At 38.7% G+C, this 17,046-nt stretch overlaps 1 protein-coding gene and 1 long non-coding RNA gene across 2 annotated transcripts; both read left to right on the top strand.

The window, feature by feature from the left end:
* The first annotated feature begins 2,476 nt into the window (after positions 1-2,476).
* On the top strand, positions 2,477-3,089 carry LOC116146033. Its single transcript, XR_004130456.1, has 3 exons — positions 2,477-2,610; positions 2,746-2,852; positions 2,960-3,089. It is a non-coding gene; the product is annotated as an uncharacterized LOC116146033 (long non-coding RNA).
* A 26-nt stretch (positions 3,090-3,115) lies between these two features.
* Positions 3,116-16,277, top strand: LOC116146011. Its single transcript, XM_031431423.1, has 14 exons — positions 3,116-5,450; positions 5,637-5,778; positions 6,008-8,296; positions 8,425-8,518; positions 9,050-9,474; positions 9,575-9,587; positions 9,721-9,785; positions 10,045-10,161; positions 10,212-12,500; positions 12,629-12,722; positions 13,254-13,678; positions 14,249-14,950; positions 15,105-15,179; positions 15,623-16,277. The coding sequence occupies exons 1-14, from the start codon at positions 3,184-3,186 to the stop codon at positions 15,686-15,688; spliced, it is 9,063 nt and encodes a 3,020-aa protein (XP_031287283.1). The 5' UTR covers positions 3,116-3,183; the 3' UTR covers positions 15,689-16,277.
* The last annotated feature ends 769 nt before the right edge of the window (positions 16,278-17,046 follow it).

Below are 17,046 nucleotides of genomic sequence, written 5' to 3'. Positions count from 1 at the left end.
AGACTAATAACCTAGTTTACTAATTCCATTGGCGTTTTATCTTTTCTCTTGACTTACATTCATGAATTCGTATATAATTCTTGATTAGCTTTGTTTATTCGAAGTTCCTCTTTAGAAATCAATTGTGGCCGTCTATATAGATACTTTCAGGGTAGCTAGCAGTAGACTGAAAGAACTATATTGTTTATGCAATACTAGTGACATAAATAAGCTCTTTTTGATCGGTCATTTGTGGTGGCTTTCTTAAAGAAATTCCTTTTGTTATTTGAAAAGTTATTCTAAAGAGGATAGAACTATTTTATTAATTAATTTTTTATAAGCTTACGTATTTTGAATTGATTAGTGACATGCATCTATCTGATATTTAATTGGTGTAGGCTGTATGTGAAGAAAATAAAGCATTGAAATCGAAGTTTGAGAAAGGTGTTTCTCAATTATTATTTTTTTTTTCCTTTTCGGAAGCAGTCTCTGACCCGTAAAGACAAAGGTGGCTTTCCAGTTATTGTCACTAAAATGAACACGCCATATTCTTGAATCTTGAGCACATGCAATTAAATGGAAGACTGCGTTTTAATTCCCGGCCCCGGCCACTCTGATCTTTATGGATGGATGGATCCATGCAGCTGTTTACCAATATGATTTGAAAAAACAAATGGAAAACCTTTAATGAACATTGGCTGTTTCTTAACAAACCAGACAAATATTTTCTAATGAGACATCATTATGTAAATGCAGCTTACATTAAACGCGTTGGGACCAATTTAACAGAACCTCAAATTTCGCTGAAGATCAGTGAGAAGTAGTGCAATAAAACTACAGCAGGATTCAAAACTTTTTCAATGAGATTCAACACTATTCACTGGACGTGTATTCCGTGTTCATTATTGAGTGTTTGAAGAACTTCCTGCAAGTTTGAAAGCATTAATTTTAAATATATATTTCTTGTTAAGCTAGCAGCTTGCTGTTAATTGTCGATATATCTGACATCAATATGACTTTAATTCATGGATGTTACTCATATCTATCTCATATACAGGAATCGGGGATCCATATGAAAAGAACTTCCAGATCTTGCCAGTTTTGTCAAGGAAAATAAAGAGGGGCCGCCATCCTTCAACCAGCTAAACTTTTGATTGAATTCAATTCAAAGTTTTGAAGCAATGGTTTCTACTTTGTTCGTTGAAACTCTAGTTCCTTAGCTGTTTTAGGATTCTTTGTCTTCTTCTTTACGTCAGACTACAAGAAATTTGTTAGCTATAGCTTGGCTAAGGAAGATGGGGCATGCCTTTCCAAAAACCTCTTATCTAAATATTAGCCTCTTATATTTTCCATGGTCCACGTATGTGGTGTTAAATACCTCCTATCCATAATCAAATAATGTTAATATCTTACGTCGGGATCTCACTCCCATCAATCATGATACTCAAGCATAAGGACTCTTTCACCTATTATTATCAGGTCGATCTTTTGGATTGGACTCTTCTTTAGGCTTGAATTCTAACATTAATTGATGTTTTCCTATATTAAGATGCAGTGTGCTCTTACAATATTTTGTGATCCACTATAAAATCACAATTTGTTATCCTTCATTAAGGTTGATTATACTGTAAATTGGAATTTCTTCTCTTCACTGCCTATGTTTTTTTTTTTTTCCCCAATTTTCCACTAAATGAGAGAGAAATATATAGCAATTAGCCTTTGGTCACTAAAATTTCGATAGTGAATAAGTGATAAGGCTTGATTTGCGAACCATCTATGTTTTCGACTGGGAAGAGAAGTAAATGAAAATTGGGTTGATTTGATATGCAGGCCTGGTGACTTTGTCTAATCGAGTGGGCTTCAAGTATCTCAGTTTGGCCGAAGGTTCCTGCCGTTGGGCCTAAACCTATTGTTTGAAGACCCACGCCAGTATTGGCCTGAATGGTCTTGGAAGTTGTGCAGTATTCTGGATATGGTTCAACTGTTGCATACATGATACATTCATGCTTAAAAAAAGTAAAGGGAAGGTTGGTTTTCCATTTCCATCTCTATTTGAAAGGTTGCATGCCTTCAGTTTTTCATCTTCAATTTTACTGCTTTATTTTCATTTAAATTGTAAATGGGGTAGGGTAACTCACAGAGAAAGTGGGTGTTTGGACTAAATATAAGGCTGCATTTGTTTACCTATCCTGTTCCTATCTTTATGTTTTATACTTTGGACATTTTTATTCAGTGGGCTACCAAGAGACGCAGGCCTCCTAAGTGGGCTCCAACCCTTCAATTCACATTTGGAAGTCTTGTAGCGAGCAATTGAGCATGCAGTTTCCTTTTATTGTAATTGAATTACATATCGGTGTAAATTGTTATTGTAAGAGCACATTATTTTTGGTGGAGAATAATAATTATTGGAAGTATTACTAAAATTGTGACAGTGTGAAATTCACATAATAACCACAAATCATGTGAGTAAATGATAAGGTTAATTATATCAGTCGGTCTTGTCTTTGAAATTATGGGTAGTCAGAAAGCTTTACCAAGAACTCTTATCTTCGAACTGCGGGAGCCCCCAGGGGGTCTAAATTAATTCCGTTATAGTAGCAGTGGAATATACTTTACAAAAAGTCAAAATTAGTACTAATTTTATAGCTTTCGCCTATATTCCTTTCATTTATGCTTATGCGTCCGTTATTTTTCTATTTATATTCCTAATTTATTTTTAAAAAAATTTATTTTTATTTTTGTTTTACTATCCTCGTCGCGGCGCAGTATAAAGAACTCGACCTCCAGTTCCAGAGACAATACGCTAACGTGCGCATCTCACTCTCCGCGTCAAATCCATTAACGTCACCCGTATCACTGCTTCTTTTACTCAGGTTTGCTTGCCCATACTCCCTTCCTTGCTGCGTGACTCAGTTGCTCTGTTTAAAACCCTAGCTTCTTTAATTTAATTTTGTTTTCATTTTATTGTTGTCGAATTTAGAGAAAAAGGCATTGTGGATATCTGCGCCAGAGCTGACTGATTGAGAGAAACAATATTGAGTGTTACTAACATTGTTTTGCTAGTAATTTGCTTGCGTTTATATTCGCTTTTTAATTGGCGCTGAGATTTTGGGGTTGTAGAAATTTTTTAGTTTTATGGCTTTATTTGGTTGAAGAAGGAATCAAAACACGAAATATGAGCTTTAATTTTTTGGTAATAGAGAAATGGAGAGTGATGATGCGGTTCAAGGCTTGCAATTTGATTCAAGCACTAATGCTAAGCTAGGGTCGCAAAAGAGTTCATTACAAAATTTATTAAAACCTAGGGCTAAGAAAATGGATGGTGAAGAGAAGAAGTCCGAGTCCAAGAAGAGGTCCAAACCTGTTGAGATTGGTTTTGATTCTGATGATGATGAGCCCATTGGGTCTTTGTTTAAGTTGAAGAAAACAAAAAACCCTAAGAAGGTTAAGGCTACGTCAGATAGTGAAAAGGGGCAGAAGGTAGAAATTAGGGAAGAGAAATTGGTGGTTGAAGATGAGGATTTGGGGGGTATGGATGATACCTTGGCAAGTTTTAGGAAAAAATTGAAGGGTCCTAAGAAAAATACCGGATCTGGGATCCTAAAGGGAAGAAATTCATCTTTGAGTGAGTCTTTTGAGGACGTCGGCGTGTTGGATGAGAAGTTGGCATTGAAGGATGTGGAGAAAGTTCAGGAGATTGGTGAGGATGCATCTGATGTGACCATGGGTAAAGGGGTTGAAAGTAAATGTAAAGGGAGATTTAGGAGACCGAAGACTGATTCAAAGATAAAATCAGTTGGGGCTCATTTTGCGAGTGATGATGATTTGAAGGGTATGGAGCCTCTGGGTGATTCATTGGAGGATCAGAAAGAGGAAGAGATATGGCCTGGGGAGGGTTCCAATCTGTCTTTGGATGAAAAGACGGATGACTCATTTTCTGCTTTCTTTCAGAGGACACAATCTGGATCAATCAGGAAATCTCATGTGAATTCTGGTTTGAAACAGAATGGTAGGGATCGAAGCTTTGATGAAGGATATAGCCCTAGCTCTGAAGGTGATTTAAAGTCTGTAAGGAGACCTCAGTCTGCTTCAGCTACAAAAGTAAGGCAGAAAAATTCAAAGTTCAATGATAGTTCACATCTGGTTTCTGATTTGAGTAAATCGGAATTAACCTCCAGTCAGTATAAGAAAATTGAACCTTTGGTAGACAATAGCGGTTTGAATGTTCAAGAGGAACCTATTCTGGATACTTGTACCTCAAATGAAGTTTATGGTATCAATGGCAACATGAATGCTTGTGCCTGCGTGGATGATGGTTCTGGCTCTAGCCAAAAGGCTAGTTCAGAAACTCAATCTATGGAGGTCGGGTTAAAGCTTTGTTCTATGGATAAGGCAAGCGCTTTGGTCCCTGATGACCAAGAAATGCCCATTTCTGCCTCTTCCCCAGAGCAGAAGGGAGAATTTTACAAGTATGAGGGTGAGTGTAACCGAGGTTTTTCTCATGCATTGAGGCAACATTCAAGGAATGCTTCAGCAATAGACAATTCGAGTTCAGACCATGAAGTTTCCTCTTCTTTAATTGGAAAAGAAGTTTCAGTGGCTTGTGTAAATGATGAGTTAAGAAACAAATCCTGTAAAACTAAATCCAAAGAGATTCAGAAATCAGCTTCTGGAAAGATGCTGCAGGTTTCCTCAAAATCTTTATCTCAGAACTGTTCAGGGACTGTAAAATCAGATCAATATGCAGAAGGTTTTCAGCAAATTCCACCTCTTCTTTCTGATCCTTCCTTGAATTCCTTGAAGGTGAGCAAAACTTTTAGTGATCCCAATACCTGTAATGAGGAGAGAGGTTTTGCTTCCACTTTTTCAAAAGAGGAAACTGCTGTAGTATCTAATGGTAGGTTATCTCCAACAACTGAAATGTTTTGTGGACATCGGGAATCTGGATTTACTTTTCAGAAGTGTAGCTCTGGTTTCCATCAAGATCAACCTTCTGATGCATCGAAGGGAACTTGTGTTCCAGGTCATGAGCCTCTCTCTATTGGTGAAGAGGCTAATAGAGATTCTTCTTCTTCCATGACTCCAGATGAAAATGGAAGTTCTCCAGAAGATGCAGTCTCTATGCCTGATTCTGAAAATAAAGGTAATAAGTTATCAGCTGTTCAACGTGCTGCGCGCATTGCTAAAAAGCGCAGGCATGGAGACATGGCTTATGAAGGGGATGCTGACTGGGAGAATTTGATAACTGAGCAAGGTTTTCTTGAAAGTCACCAGGTTGTAGACTATGATCGGTCTTTAAGAGGAAGAGACAAGTTTTATTCCTCTTCAAATACTCTTACTGATGCTGAAAATGGTGGGACTGCAGTGGTGTCAGCAGGGCTGAAAGCTCGTGCAGCTGGTCCGATCGAGAAAATTAAATTTAAAGAGGTCTTGAAGCGCAGAGGTGGGCTTCAGGAATACTTAGAATGCAGGTAGTTATTCATCGAAACCTGGTTATTCATTTGATTGGATTTTTTCTTTTTTGGGCATACTGCAGATTCAATTTGTATTTTAAAATAAAATTGAACTCATCATATCATTTGGGGTAAAAGATTTGTTTACTTTAATAGATATTACCATTACAATGAAATGGAATTTAATTGCTTTATGTATTGCAGGAACCAGATCTTAAGTCTTTGGAGTAGAGATGTTAGCAGAATTTTGCCACTCACGGAGTGTGGGGTCACTGATACTCCTTCTGAGGATGAGCCGCCACGTGCTTCTTTAATTAGGCAGATCTATACATTTCTTGATCAGAGTGTAAGTCGTGATGTCTAATGTGTGTTTTTTTTTTTTTTTGTGTCAATTTTTTTTCTTTTCTGCTCCCTTGTTTATTGATCAAAATTGATGTGCCTACTTGTTTCTTTTTTATGCTCGTCGGCTCTTTAGATAGGTTTTGATGCAATTTTGCAAATTTTTGTGCTTTGGAGGGTTGATGAATTCCTTATCCCTTAAAATGCATTTTTTTTTTTTTTTTACATTTTGACAGGGGTACATAAATGTTGGTATTGCTTCTAAGAAGGAGAAAGCAAATCATGTAGCAAAGCATAGTTATAAACTTTTCAAAGAAGAAAAACTCGAGGGAAGTTCTGGGGATTCGGTTGCTGATTCAGAGGATGGAGTTGCTTTCATCCTTGGTCAGGTTAAGAGTTCTGAAACTTCTGTGGAGGCCAAAAATGTTGTTATATCTAATGATGGGAACCAGATATTAGAAGCGAAAAAAGGCTGTTCGGTTATCCCAGAATTACCTAATGTGACAGAACACAAACCATGCCCAGCTGATGATTGCTTGCAAAATGGTGGCACTGATTCACCTGATAGATTGGTAAATGTGGATATTTTGAGGGCTGATCCATCTTGCAAAATGGTTGATGGTGGAGAAGTTCCGATTGTAATTGAAGTGACGAATGACTCACACAGTGTTCAATCTGCTTCTCATGATGATGTTTGGGGGAACCAACATGTGCACTGTGATTCAGAAATCAGGAAGAAAATCATTATCATTGGGGCAGGTCCTGCTGGTTTAACCGCTGCTCGCCACTTGAAACGTCAGGGTTTTTCTGTAATTATACTTGAGGCTCGGAATAGGATCGGTGGTCGTGTTTATACGGATCGCACGTCTCTCTCAGTTCCTGTGGATCTTGGGGCTAGCATAATTACAGGTGTTGAGGCTGATGTGGCCACTGAAAGAAGACCTGATCCTTCCTCATTGATTTGTGCTCAGCTGGGCCTAGAGTTGACTGTGTTGAATAGTGATTGCCCCCTTTATGATATTGTTTCTGGTCAAAAGGTTCCTGCAGATCTGGATGAATCTCTGGAAGCAGAGTACAACAGCCTTCTTGATGACATGGTATTGCTTGTTGCCCAGAAGGGGGAACATGCTATGAAAATGTCTCTTGAGGAGGGTTTGGAGTATGCTCTTAAGAGGCGCCGAATGGCACGATTAGGAAGAGATTTTGAAGAAGTTTATCTGCAAAGTTCGATGGATGCTTATTCTAAAACCAGCAGTGTTGACAGTAGAGTTCCTGGTAGAAATTGTTCTGAAGAAGAGATACTGAGTCCTCTTGAAAGAAGGGTTATGGATTGGCACTTTGCCAACTTAGAATATGGTTGTGCTGCTTTGCTCAAGGAAGTATCTCTTCCTTTCTGGAATCAAGATGATGTTTATGGAGGATTTGGAGGAGCCCATTGCATGATTAAAGGTGGTTACAGTGCTGTTGTTGAGTCTCTTGCAGAAGAACTTCTCATACATTTCAACCATGTAGTCACAGATATCTCATATAGTTCAAAGGACTCTGAAGTAAATTATAGTCAGTCCAAAGTCAAAGTTGCCACATCAAATGGCAGTGAATTCTCAGGAGACGCTGTGCTTATTACTGTGCCTCTTGGGTGCTTGAAAGCAGAAAGTGTAAAGTTTTTTCCCCCGTTACCCCAATGGAAGTCCTTGGCCATCCAGCGGCTTGGTTTTGGAGTTCTTAATAAAGTAGTATTGGAATTTTCAGAGGTCTTTTGGGATGACACTGTGGACTACTTTGGAGCAACTGCCGAAGAAACCGATTTGAGGGGGCAGTGCTTTATGTTTTGGAATGTCAGAAAAACAGTTGGTGCTCCTGTTCTTATAGCTTTAGTGGTTGGTAAGGCAGCTATTGATGGTCAAAATATGAGCTCGTCTGACCATGTAAACCATGCAGTCCAGGCTCTCCGTAAAATTTTTGGGGAGGCTTCAGTACCAAATCCAGTTGCATCAGTTGTGACTGATTGGGGCAGAGATCCTTTCAGCTATGGTGCTTACTCATATGTAGCTTTAGGAGCATCTGGAGAAGACTATGATATATTGGGCAGACCTGTTGAGAACTGTTTATTTTTTGCTGGTGAGGCTACCTGCAAGGAACATCCTGACACTGTTGGTGGTGCAATGTTGAGTGGGCTTCGAGAGGCTGTGCGTATAATTGACATATTGACCACTGGTAATGATTATACTGCTGAAGTAGAGGCAATAGAGGCTGCCCAGAGACAATTAGAGTCTGAAGGGGATGAAGTTGTGGACATAGCAAGGAGACTTGAAGCTGTTGAACTCTCCAATGTCTTGTACAAGAACTCTTTGGATCGGGCCCTTATATTGACCAGGGAATCTTTGCTGCAGGATATGTTCTTTAATGCAAAAACCACTGCAGGACGGTTACATTTAGCGAAAGAGTTGCTGAACCTTCCTGTTTCAACCTTGAAGTCATTTGCTGGGACCAAGGAAGGGCTGACCATGCTCAACTCTTGGATATTGGTATTCTTGCTTTCAGAATATTATTACATCAATGCTCCAAACTCTATGAATTTGGTTAATGAATGCACTTGTTCTTCTGTTCTTGATTGAAACTTTTTTAAGTGTATATAAACTTTTCATTATTACAGGATTCAATGGGGAAGGATGGGACTCAGCTTTTACGTCATTGTGTTCGTCTTCTTGTGCGTGTTTCTACTGATCTACTTGCTGTGCGTCTGTCAGGTAATGTTTTCTTCATTTTTGTTTAGGTCTAGTGTATATGCATACATCATGTATTTATCTCTGTAAGGAAACATGCATGCAGATAGATTGTGTCTGTCTTCAAAACTGAGGAGTGAAGACTCATTTAGAAGATTGTTGCTCTTTGTATGATTTGGAGCAAATCTTAGGGAGAGCTATTCCAAAGTTCTCTAGGACATTTTTTTTCGCAAGTTTAGGAGTAAAAGTGAAAAGTAGATTGTCTAATTCAATTGAGTCTCCTTAGAATTGTTAGACTATGCTGAACTTGTTGAACCAGTGGGCTGAGGTAAATTGTATAAAATTTCAGCACAAAAGGTGTATTTTGAAAGTTTGATATATACTTTGCAGATAGTATCTGTAGATATGTATGATTTTATGTATTTTGTGTTGCATGTAAATATTTCTCTTTGTTCTGTGTTTCTTGTTTGTCTGCCAGGTGTTTTTCTTTGGAAGCAAAGAGTTAATATGTGTTTAATCATGATATTCAATTTAGTTTTTTTCTTCGTGGTGTAGGCATTGGGAAAACTGTCAAAGAAAAAGTTTGTGTACATACTAGCCGCGATATACGTGCCATAGCTAGTCAATTGGTTAATGTGTGGCTTGAAGTCTTCCGAAAAGGAAAAACTTCTGGTGGTGGACTAAAGTTTTCCAGGCAATCAAATGTAGTAGATTCGTCGAAGAGAAAATCTCTTAAAGATCCAGCTTCAGGCAAGCCACCTCTACACTCACATCACAGTGGTTTGGAGAATAAAGGATCTGCTGGAAGCCATTTGATTTCTAGTGCAAACATGAGGAGAGAGAATGGCAGACTAGATACTGAAGTGGAAGACAGAAATTTTGCCATGTCTGAAGAAGAACAGGCTGCCTTTGCTGCTGCTGAAGCTGCTCGAGCAGCAGCAGAAGCAGCTGCTCGAGCTGCAGCCGAAGCAACTGCTAAGGTTTGTTTCTCTTGTTATGCTACTCATGTGCACTAATCAATTCATGAAGTGCCTCTATCAATCATTTATTTTAATACCATGTATTCAAATGTTTGTTCAGGCTTTAGTCCAAGGTACTGGATTTATATGTGTCTTTAATATGTTTATGCAATTGTTTTGGCTTGGTTTATACAAAATTTTGTTTTCAAGATATTGATGCTGTTTTTCAATAGTGATTCATATTTGAATTGCTATGTGCAATTGTAGTTCTATTTGAACTATCCGGTCATTCTTATGTTCTCTTTAAGATAATTAATGTGATTGGCTTTCCTGTATAGAATAATTCAGCAGGCTGGGGCCCTTTCATTTATTATTATGTTGAGGCCATTAACTCATGCACTGTCGTAGTGATGATACCATTGGTGATGTTCTTTATTACCTTGAAAGTGGCATAAGGGGGCTTGAGAGCACATTTATGAACCCAAACTATCCAGAAAATATCTTTTTTTCCCTTTGTTTTATTTTCCCACCCTTTTCTTTTCTTTTCTTTTCTTGTTCATATATTTATGATTAATGGTTTATAATTTCCAGACATTTGCATCCTCGGGGCCACAGCTTCCCAAGATACCTTCCTTTCACAAATTTGCCAGGCGGGAGCAATACGGGCAAATGGATGAATTTGATCTTAGAAGGAAGTGGTCTGGTGGTGTTTTAGGAAGACAGGATTGTATATCGGAGATAGACAACCCTTTTGACAGGGGTACATAAATGTTGGTATTGCTTCTAAGAAGGAGAAAGCAAATCATGTAGCAAAGCATAGTTATAAACTTTTCAAAGAAGAAAAACTCGAGGGAAGTTCTGGGGATTCAGTTGCTGATTCAGAGGATGGAGTTGCTTTCATCCTTGGTCAGGTTAAGAGTTCTGAAACTTCTGTGGAGGCCAAAAATGTTGTTATATCTAATGATGGGAACCAGATATTAGAAGCGAAAAAAGGCTGTTCGGTTATCCCAGAATTACCTAATGTGACAGAACACAAACTATGCCCAGCTGATGATTGCCTGCAAAATGGTGGCACTGATTCACCTGACAGATTGGTAAATGTGGATGTTTTGAGGGCTGATCCATCTTGCAAAATGGTTGATGGTGGAGAAGTTCCAATTGTAATTGAAGCGACGAATGACTCACACAGTGTTCAATCTGCTTCTCATGATGATGCTTGGGGGAACCAACATGTGCACTGTGATTCAGAAATCAGGAAGAAAATCATTATCATTGGGGCAGGTCCTGCTGGTTTAACCGCTGCTCGCCACTTGAAACGTCAGGGTTTTTCTGTAATTATACTTGAGGCTCGGCATAGGATCGGTGGTCGTGTTTATACAGATCGCACGTCTCTCTCAGTTCCTGTGGATCTTGGGGCTAGCATAATTACAGGTGTTGAGGCTGATGTGGCCACTGAAAGAAGACCTGATCCTTCCTCATTGATTTGTGCTCAGCTGGGCCTAGAGTTGACTGTGTTGAATAGTGATTGCCCCCTTTATGATATTGTTTCTGGTCAAAAGGTTCCTGCAGATCTGGATGAATCTCTGGAAGCAGAGTACAACAGCCTTCTTGATGACATGGTATTGCTTGTTGCCCAGAAGGGGGAACATGCTATGAAAATGTCTCTTGAGGAGGGTTTGGAGTATGCTCTTAAGAGGCGCCGAATGGCACGATTAGGAAGAGATTTTGAAGAAGTTTATCTGCAAAGTTCGATGGATGCTTACTCTAAAACCAGCAGTGTTGACAGCAGAGTTCCTGGTAGAAATTGTTCTGAAGAAGAGATACTGAGTCCTCTTGAAAGAAGGGTTATGGATTGGCACTTTGCCAACTTAGAATATGGTTGTGCTGCTTTGCTCAAGGAAGTATCTCTTCCTTTCTGGAATCAAGATGATGTTTATGGAGGATTTGGAGGAGCCCATTGCATGATTAAAGGTGGTTACAGTGCTGTTGTTGAGTCTCTTGCAGAAGAACTTCTCATACATTTCAACCATGTAGTCACAGATATCTCATATAGTTCAAAGGACTCTGAAGTAAATTATAGTCAGTCCAAAGTCAAAGTTGCCACATCAAATGGCAGTGAATTCTCAGGAGACGCTGTGCTTATTACTGTGCCTCTTGGGTGCTTGAAAGCAGAAAGTGTAAAGTTTTTTCCCCCGTTACCCCAATGGAAGTCCTTGGCCATCCAGCGGCTTGGTTTTGGAGTTCTTAATAAAGTAGTATTGGAATTTTCAGAGGTCTTTTGGGATGACACTGTGGACTACTTTGGAGCAACTGCCGAAGAAACCGATTTGAGGGGGCAGTGCTTTATGTTTTGGAATGTCAGAAAAACAGTTGGTGCTCCTGTTCTTATAGCTTTAGTGGTTGGTAAGGCAGCTATTGATGGTCAAAATATGAGCTCGTCTGACCATGTAAACCATGCAGTCCAGGCTCTCCGTAAAATTTTTGGGGAGGCTTCAGTACCAAATCCAGTTGCATCAGTTGTGACTGATTGGGGCAGAGATCCTTTCAGCTATGGTGCTTACTCATATGTAGCTATAGGAGCATCTGGAGAAGACTATGATATATTGGGCAGACCTGTTGAGAACTGTTTATTTTTTGCTGGTGAGGCTACCTGCAAGGAACATCCTGACACTGTTGGTGGTGCAATGTTGAGTGGGCTTCGAGAGGCTGTGCGTATAATTGACATATTGACCACTGGTAATGATTATACTGCTGAAGTAGAGGCAATAGAGGCTGCCCAGAGACAATTAGAGTCTGAAGGGGATGAAGTTTTGGACATAGCAAGGAGACTTGAAGCTGTTGAACTCTCCAATGTCTTGTACAAGAACTCTTTGGATCGGGCCCTTATATTGACCAGGGAATCTTTGCTGCAGGATATGTTCTTTAATGCAAAAACCACTGCAGGACGGTTACATTTAGCGAAAGAGTTGCTGAACCTTCCTGTTTCAACCTTGAAGTCATTTGCTGGGACCAAGGAAGGGCTGACCATGCTCAACTCTTGGATATTGGTATTCTTGCTTTCAGAATATTATTACATCAATGCTCCAAACTCTATGAATTTGGTTAATGAATGCACTTGTTCTTCTGTTCTTGATTGAAACTTTTTTAAGTGTATATAAACTTTTCATTATTACAGGATTCAATGGGGAAGGATGGGACTCAGCTTTTACGTCATTGTGTTCGTCTTCTTGTACGTGTTTCTACCGATCTACTTGCCGTGCGTCTGTCAGGTAATGTTTTCTTCATTTTTGTTTAGGTCTAGTGTATATGCATACATCATGTATTTATCTCTGCAAGTAAACATGCATGCAGATAGATTGTGTCTGTCTTCAAAACTGAGGAGTGAAGACTCATTTAGAAGATTGTTGCTCTTTGTATGATTTGGAGCAAATCTTAGGGAGAGCTATTCCAAAGTTCTCTAGGACATTTTTTTTCGCAAGTTTAGGAGTAAAAGTGAAAAGTAGATTGTCTAATTCAATTGAGTCTCCTTAGAATTGTTAGACTATGCTGAACTTGTTGAACCAGTGGGCTGAGGTAAATTGTATAAAATTTCAGCACAAAAGGTGTATTTTGAAAGTTTGATATATACTTTGCAGATAGTATCTGTAGATATGTATGATTTTATGTATTTTGTGTTGCATGTAAATATTTCTCTTTGTTCTGTGTTTCTTGTTTGTCTGCCAGGTGTTTTTCTTTGGAAGCAAAGAGTTAATATGTGTTTAATCATGATATTCAATTTAGTTTTTTTCTTCGTGGTGTAGGCATTGGGAAAACTGTCAAAGAAAAAGTTTGTGTACATACTAGCCGCGATATACGTGCCATAGCTAGTCAATTGGTTAATGTGTGGCTTGAAGTCTTCCGAAAAGGAAAAACTTCTGGTGGTGGACTAAAGTTTTCCAGGCAATCAAATGTAGTAGATTCGTCGAAGAGAAAATCTCTTAAAGATCCAGCTTCAGGCAAGCCACCTCTACACTCACATCACAGTGGTTTGGAGAATAAAGGATCTGCTGGAAGCCATTTGATTTCTAGTGCAAACATGAGGAGAGAGAATGGCAGACTAGATACTGAAGTGGAAGACAGAAATTTTGCCATGTCTGAAGAAGAACAGGCTGCCTTTGCTGCTGCTGAAGCTGCTCGAGCAGCAGCAGAAGCAGCTGCTCGAGCTGCAGCCGAAGCAACTGCTAAGGTTTGTTTCTCTTGTTATGCTACTCATGTGCACTAATCAATTCATGAAGTGCCTCTATCAATCATTTATTTTAATACCATGTATTCAAATGTTTGTTCAGGCTTTAGTCCAAGGTACTGGATTTATATGTGTCTTTAATATGTTTATGCAATTGTTTTGGCTTGGTTTATACAAAATTTTGTTTTCAAGATATTGATGCTGTTTTTCAATAGTGATTCATATTTGAATTGCTATGTGCAATTGTAGTTCTATTTGAACTATCCGGTCATTCTTATGTTCTCTTTAAGATAATTAATGTGATTGGCTTTCCTGTATAGAATAATTCAGCAGGCTGGGGCCCTTTCATTTATTATTATGTTGATGCCATTAACTCATGCACTGTCTTAGTGATGATACCATTGGTGATGTTCTTTATTACCTTGAAAGTGGGATAAGGGGGCTTGAGAGCGCATTTATGAACCCAAACTATCCAGAAAATATCTTTTTTTCCCTTTGTTTTATTTTCCCACCCTTTTCTTTTCTTTTCTTTTCTTGTTCATATATTTATGATTAATGGTTTATAATTTCCAGACATTTGCATCCTCGGGGCCACAGCTTCCCAAGATACCTTCCTTTCACAAATTTGCCAGACGGGAGCAATACGGGCAAATGGATGAATTTGATCTTAGAAGGAAGTGGTCTGGTGGTGTTTTAGGAAGACAGGATTGTATATCGGAGATAGATTCCAGGAACTGCAGAGTGAGGGATTGGTCTCTTGATTTCTCTGCTGCTTGTGTTAATCTTGACAATTCAAGAACTGCTGATAACCTCTCACAGCGGAGCCATTCTAATGAGATTGCATGTCAGTTGAACTTAGGTGAGCACTCTGGAGAAAGTGCTGCTGCTGCTGCAGACAGCAGTATTTTCACAAAAGCATGGGTTGATACTGCTGGTAGCGTGGGGATAAAAGACTATCATGCAATTGAGAGGTGGCAGTCTCAAGCAGCTGCAGCTGATTCTGATTTCTTCCATCCAGCCATGCATATAAAGGATGAGGAAGATTCAAACACAAGTTCTAAACCACGCACCTGGAAGCATGATAGACGAGCAAATGAGAGCTCTGTTTCACAAGTTACAATAAATAATGAGTCACTTGAAAACCGTTCTCGAGGGGCAGATCGTATTAAACAGGCAGTCGTGGATTACGTTGCATCATTGCTCATGCCCCTTTATAAGGCAAGGAAAATTGATAGGGATGGATATAAGACAATAATGAAAAAAAGTGCAACAAAGGTCTGTTGTTTTCCTTATTCTTCCGCTCTCTTCTTCCTGTTATATCTCAAGTTTATGTTGTTGGATCATTTAATATTGTAATTGGGTCAAATAGATTAACTGGTGCCTGCTGGTTTCCCCTTTCTCATCCTTTATTTTTTTGTTTTGCAATCAGGTGATGGAGCAGGCCACAGATGCTGAGAAAAACATGGCTGTTTCTGAGTTTCTTGATTTCAAGCGCAAGAATAAGGTAAGCACTCTTTTTGTATGGTATTGACATTAGATCTTCTTACTCATATATGATGTGATACATTTGTTTTTTAAATTTTATCAAAACGGAGATCCTTCTAGGTCAATGAAATGTTGCTGTTGTTGGGTTGGCTTGCATATAACCTTTTTGATGGAAATTTGTATCTTTAGTCATCTCAAGTGTCCTGTATTGTTCCTTTTCTTTTTTCTGCTTTCTCTAACAAATGGGAAGGATTATTGTTTCTTATTTCATTTGATCGTTTCCTTTCAGCATGAAGAGCAAATAGATATACATCCTCTTCATTGTTTTAATTTGTCAAGCAAACTATCCTCGTTGCTATTAATTTGTTGTAGCCTCTAGACATTCCTTTGAGAAAAAATATACCTTATTCTGTAAATTTGTTTACTTGATTAAACTTTTATTCCTTGGACGCCTTTATGCAGATTCGTTCCTTTGTGGACAAATTGATTGAGAGGCATATGGCAATGAAGCCAACTGTTAAGTCATGATGTTATTGTGGATTGGCTGGCACATTTTTTTTCCTCTGCGTCTGTGCAAGACCCACAACAGATGATGGTGGTGTGGGGGTAGAGTTCTTGATTGGGCTTTTCTTGTCTACACGCTTACATCAAACTACCAACATGCTTATAAAGTCCCGAAGATGTCATGGAAGAAAGGAGATGGCTTTTTGCTTCCCGTTCAATCATAATTGGTGAATCTTGATGGAAATTGCTCTAGTCTGATGTGTTCAGAATTGGTAATGTAAAGTTAGCCAGGATACCATTTCTGAATATGGCTGTGGCCTTCTGTACTGAAAATGGGCTTGGCATAAGTGTATTAGCTCATTTTTGGCAGACATCAACATGTTTTGAAGATGAGTTCAGATTGCCTCTAGCAATTGATTCATTGTAGATGAAGGTTGGAATCCGAAGGGTGGAGAGGATCAATACCCTAATCTTTTATTTGGGGACAACCTTAGATGAGACATGACTTGTTCTTGACTTTTTTTTTTTTTTTTCATGTTTTCATTGTACAGTTTAGAAATGTTTTAGTATTGACTAGCATACTGAGTATTTTTCTATTTTCTTTTCAGAACTACTCAATATTGTCATGATTTTTTAAGGGAACATCAATTACTAATCTCTCTTTCTCCAAAATTGTCGTAGTTTTCATGCTCTGACTCCCTTTCTGTTGGTGGTGCAGTCGGATATACTTCATCAATGTTATATGGAGCTTAACCTCTGTTGTTTACATCTCTGTTTTATTTGATTAACTATCCAAGTTTATCGTATATTGGACGTATGACAGTTGACTCTAATTAAAGATTGTTATTGTTCATGGATTTGATGGTTTGACTTTGTATCGAATTAGCATATCAAGTCTTGACAACTCCTTCAGATTGAATTGATTCTTGAAATCAGTGGAATCTCTTGCCGTTCTGTTTCAGCCATTAACCAGTGTGTTTGTTTGCTGCTAGGTCTGGAAAAGTACTGTGGTTCTCTGGCTCTTGTGAGGTATGTCCTTTGTTTCTTTTTATCAGTTATGCCTGCTGTGAGGTCATTGAAGCAAAGTTCTTTACCTAATCATTTTGCAGGGTTATTAGAAACTGGCTTTTATTCTTGCCTTTAGAATGGAGAATATCCTGTGGATAGCATGTGATTATGATTTGGAAATCGAAGTTAGGAAAGAAATCTGGGTCCTAAAATAAGGCAGAGGCTGATCCCATTGAATGGGAGAAAAAAGTAGAGTTGTCTGTGCAATTTGGGAGAAGGTGCGTAGCCTCTTTACTGAACGTCGAGGATTTTAGGGTCTTATTGATCAGGTAATTTTGTAGATTTGTAAATTGGATGCAGTTCAAACTTCAAAC

The sequence above is a fragment of the Pistacia vera genome, unplaced genomic scaffold, assembly GCF_008641045.1.
Source record: "Pistacia vera cultivar Batoury unplaced genomic scaffold, PisVer_v2 Contig470, whole genome shotgun sequence".
In the NCBI taxonomy this organism is placed as follows: domain Eukaryota; kingdom Viridiplantae; phylum Streptophyta; class Magnoliopsida; order Sapindales; family Anacardiaceae; genus Pistacia; species Pistacia vera.
The sequence above is the reverse complement of the archived record's forward strand: the minus strand, read 5'-3'. Positions and strand labels throughout refer to the sequence as shown.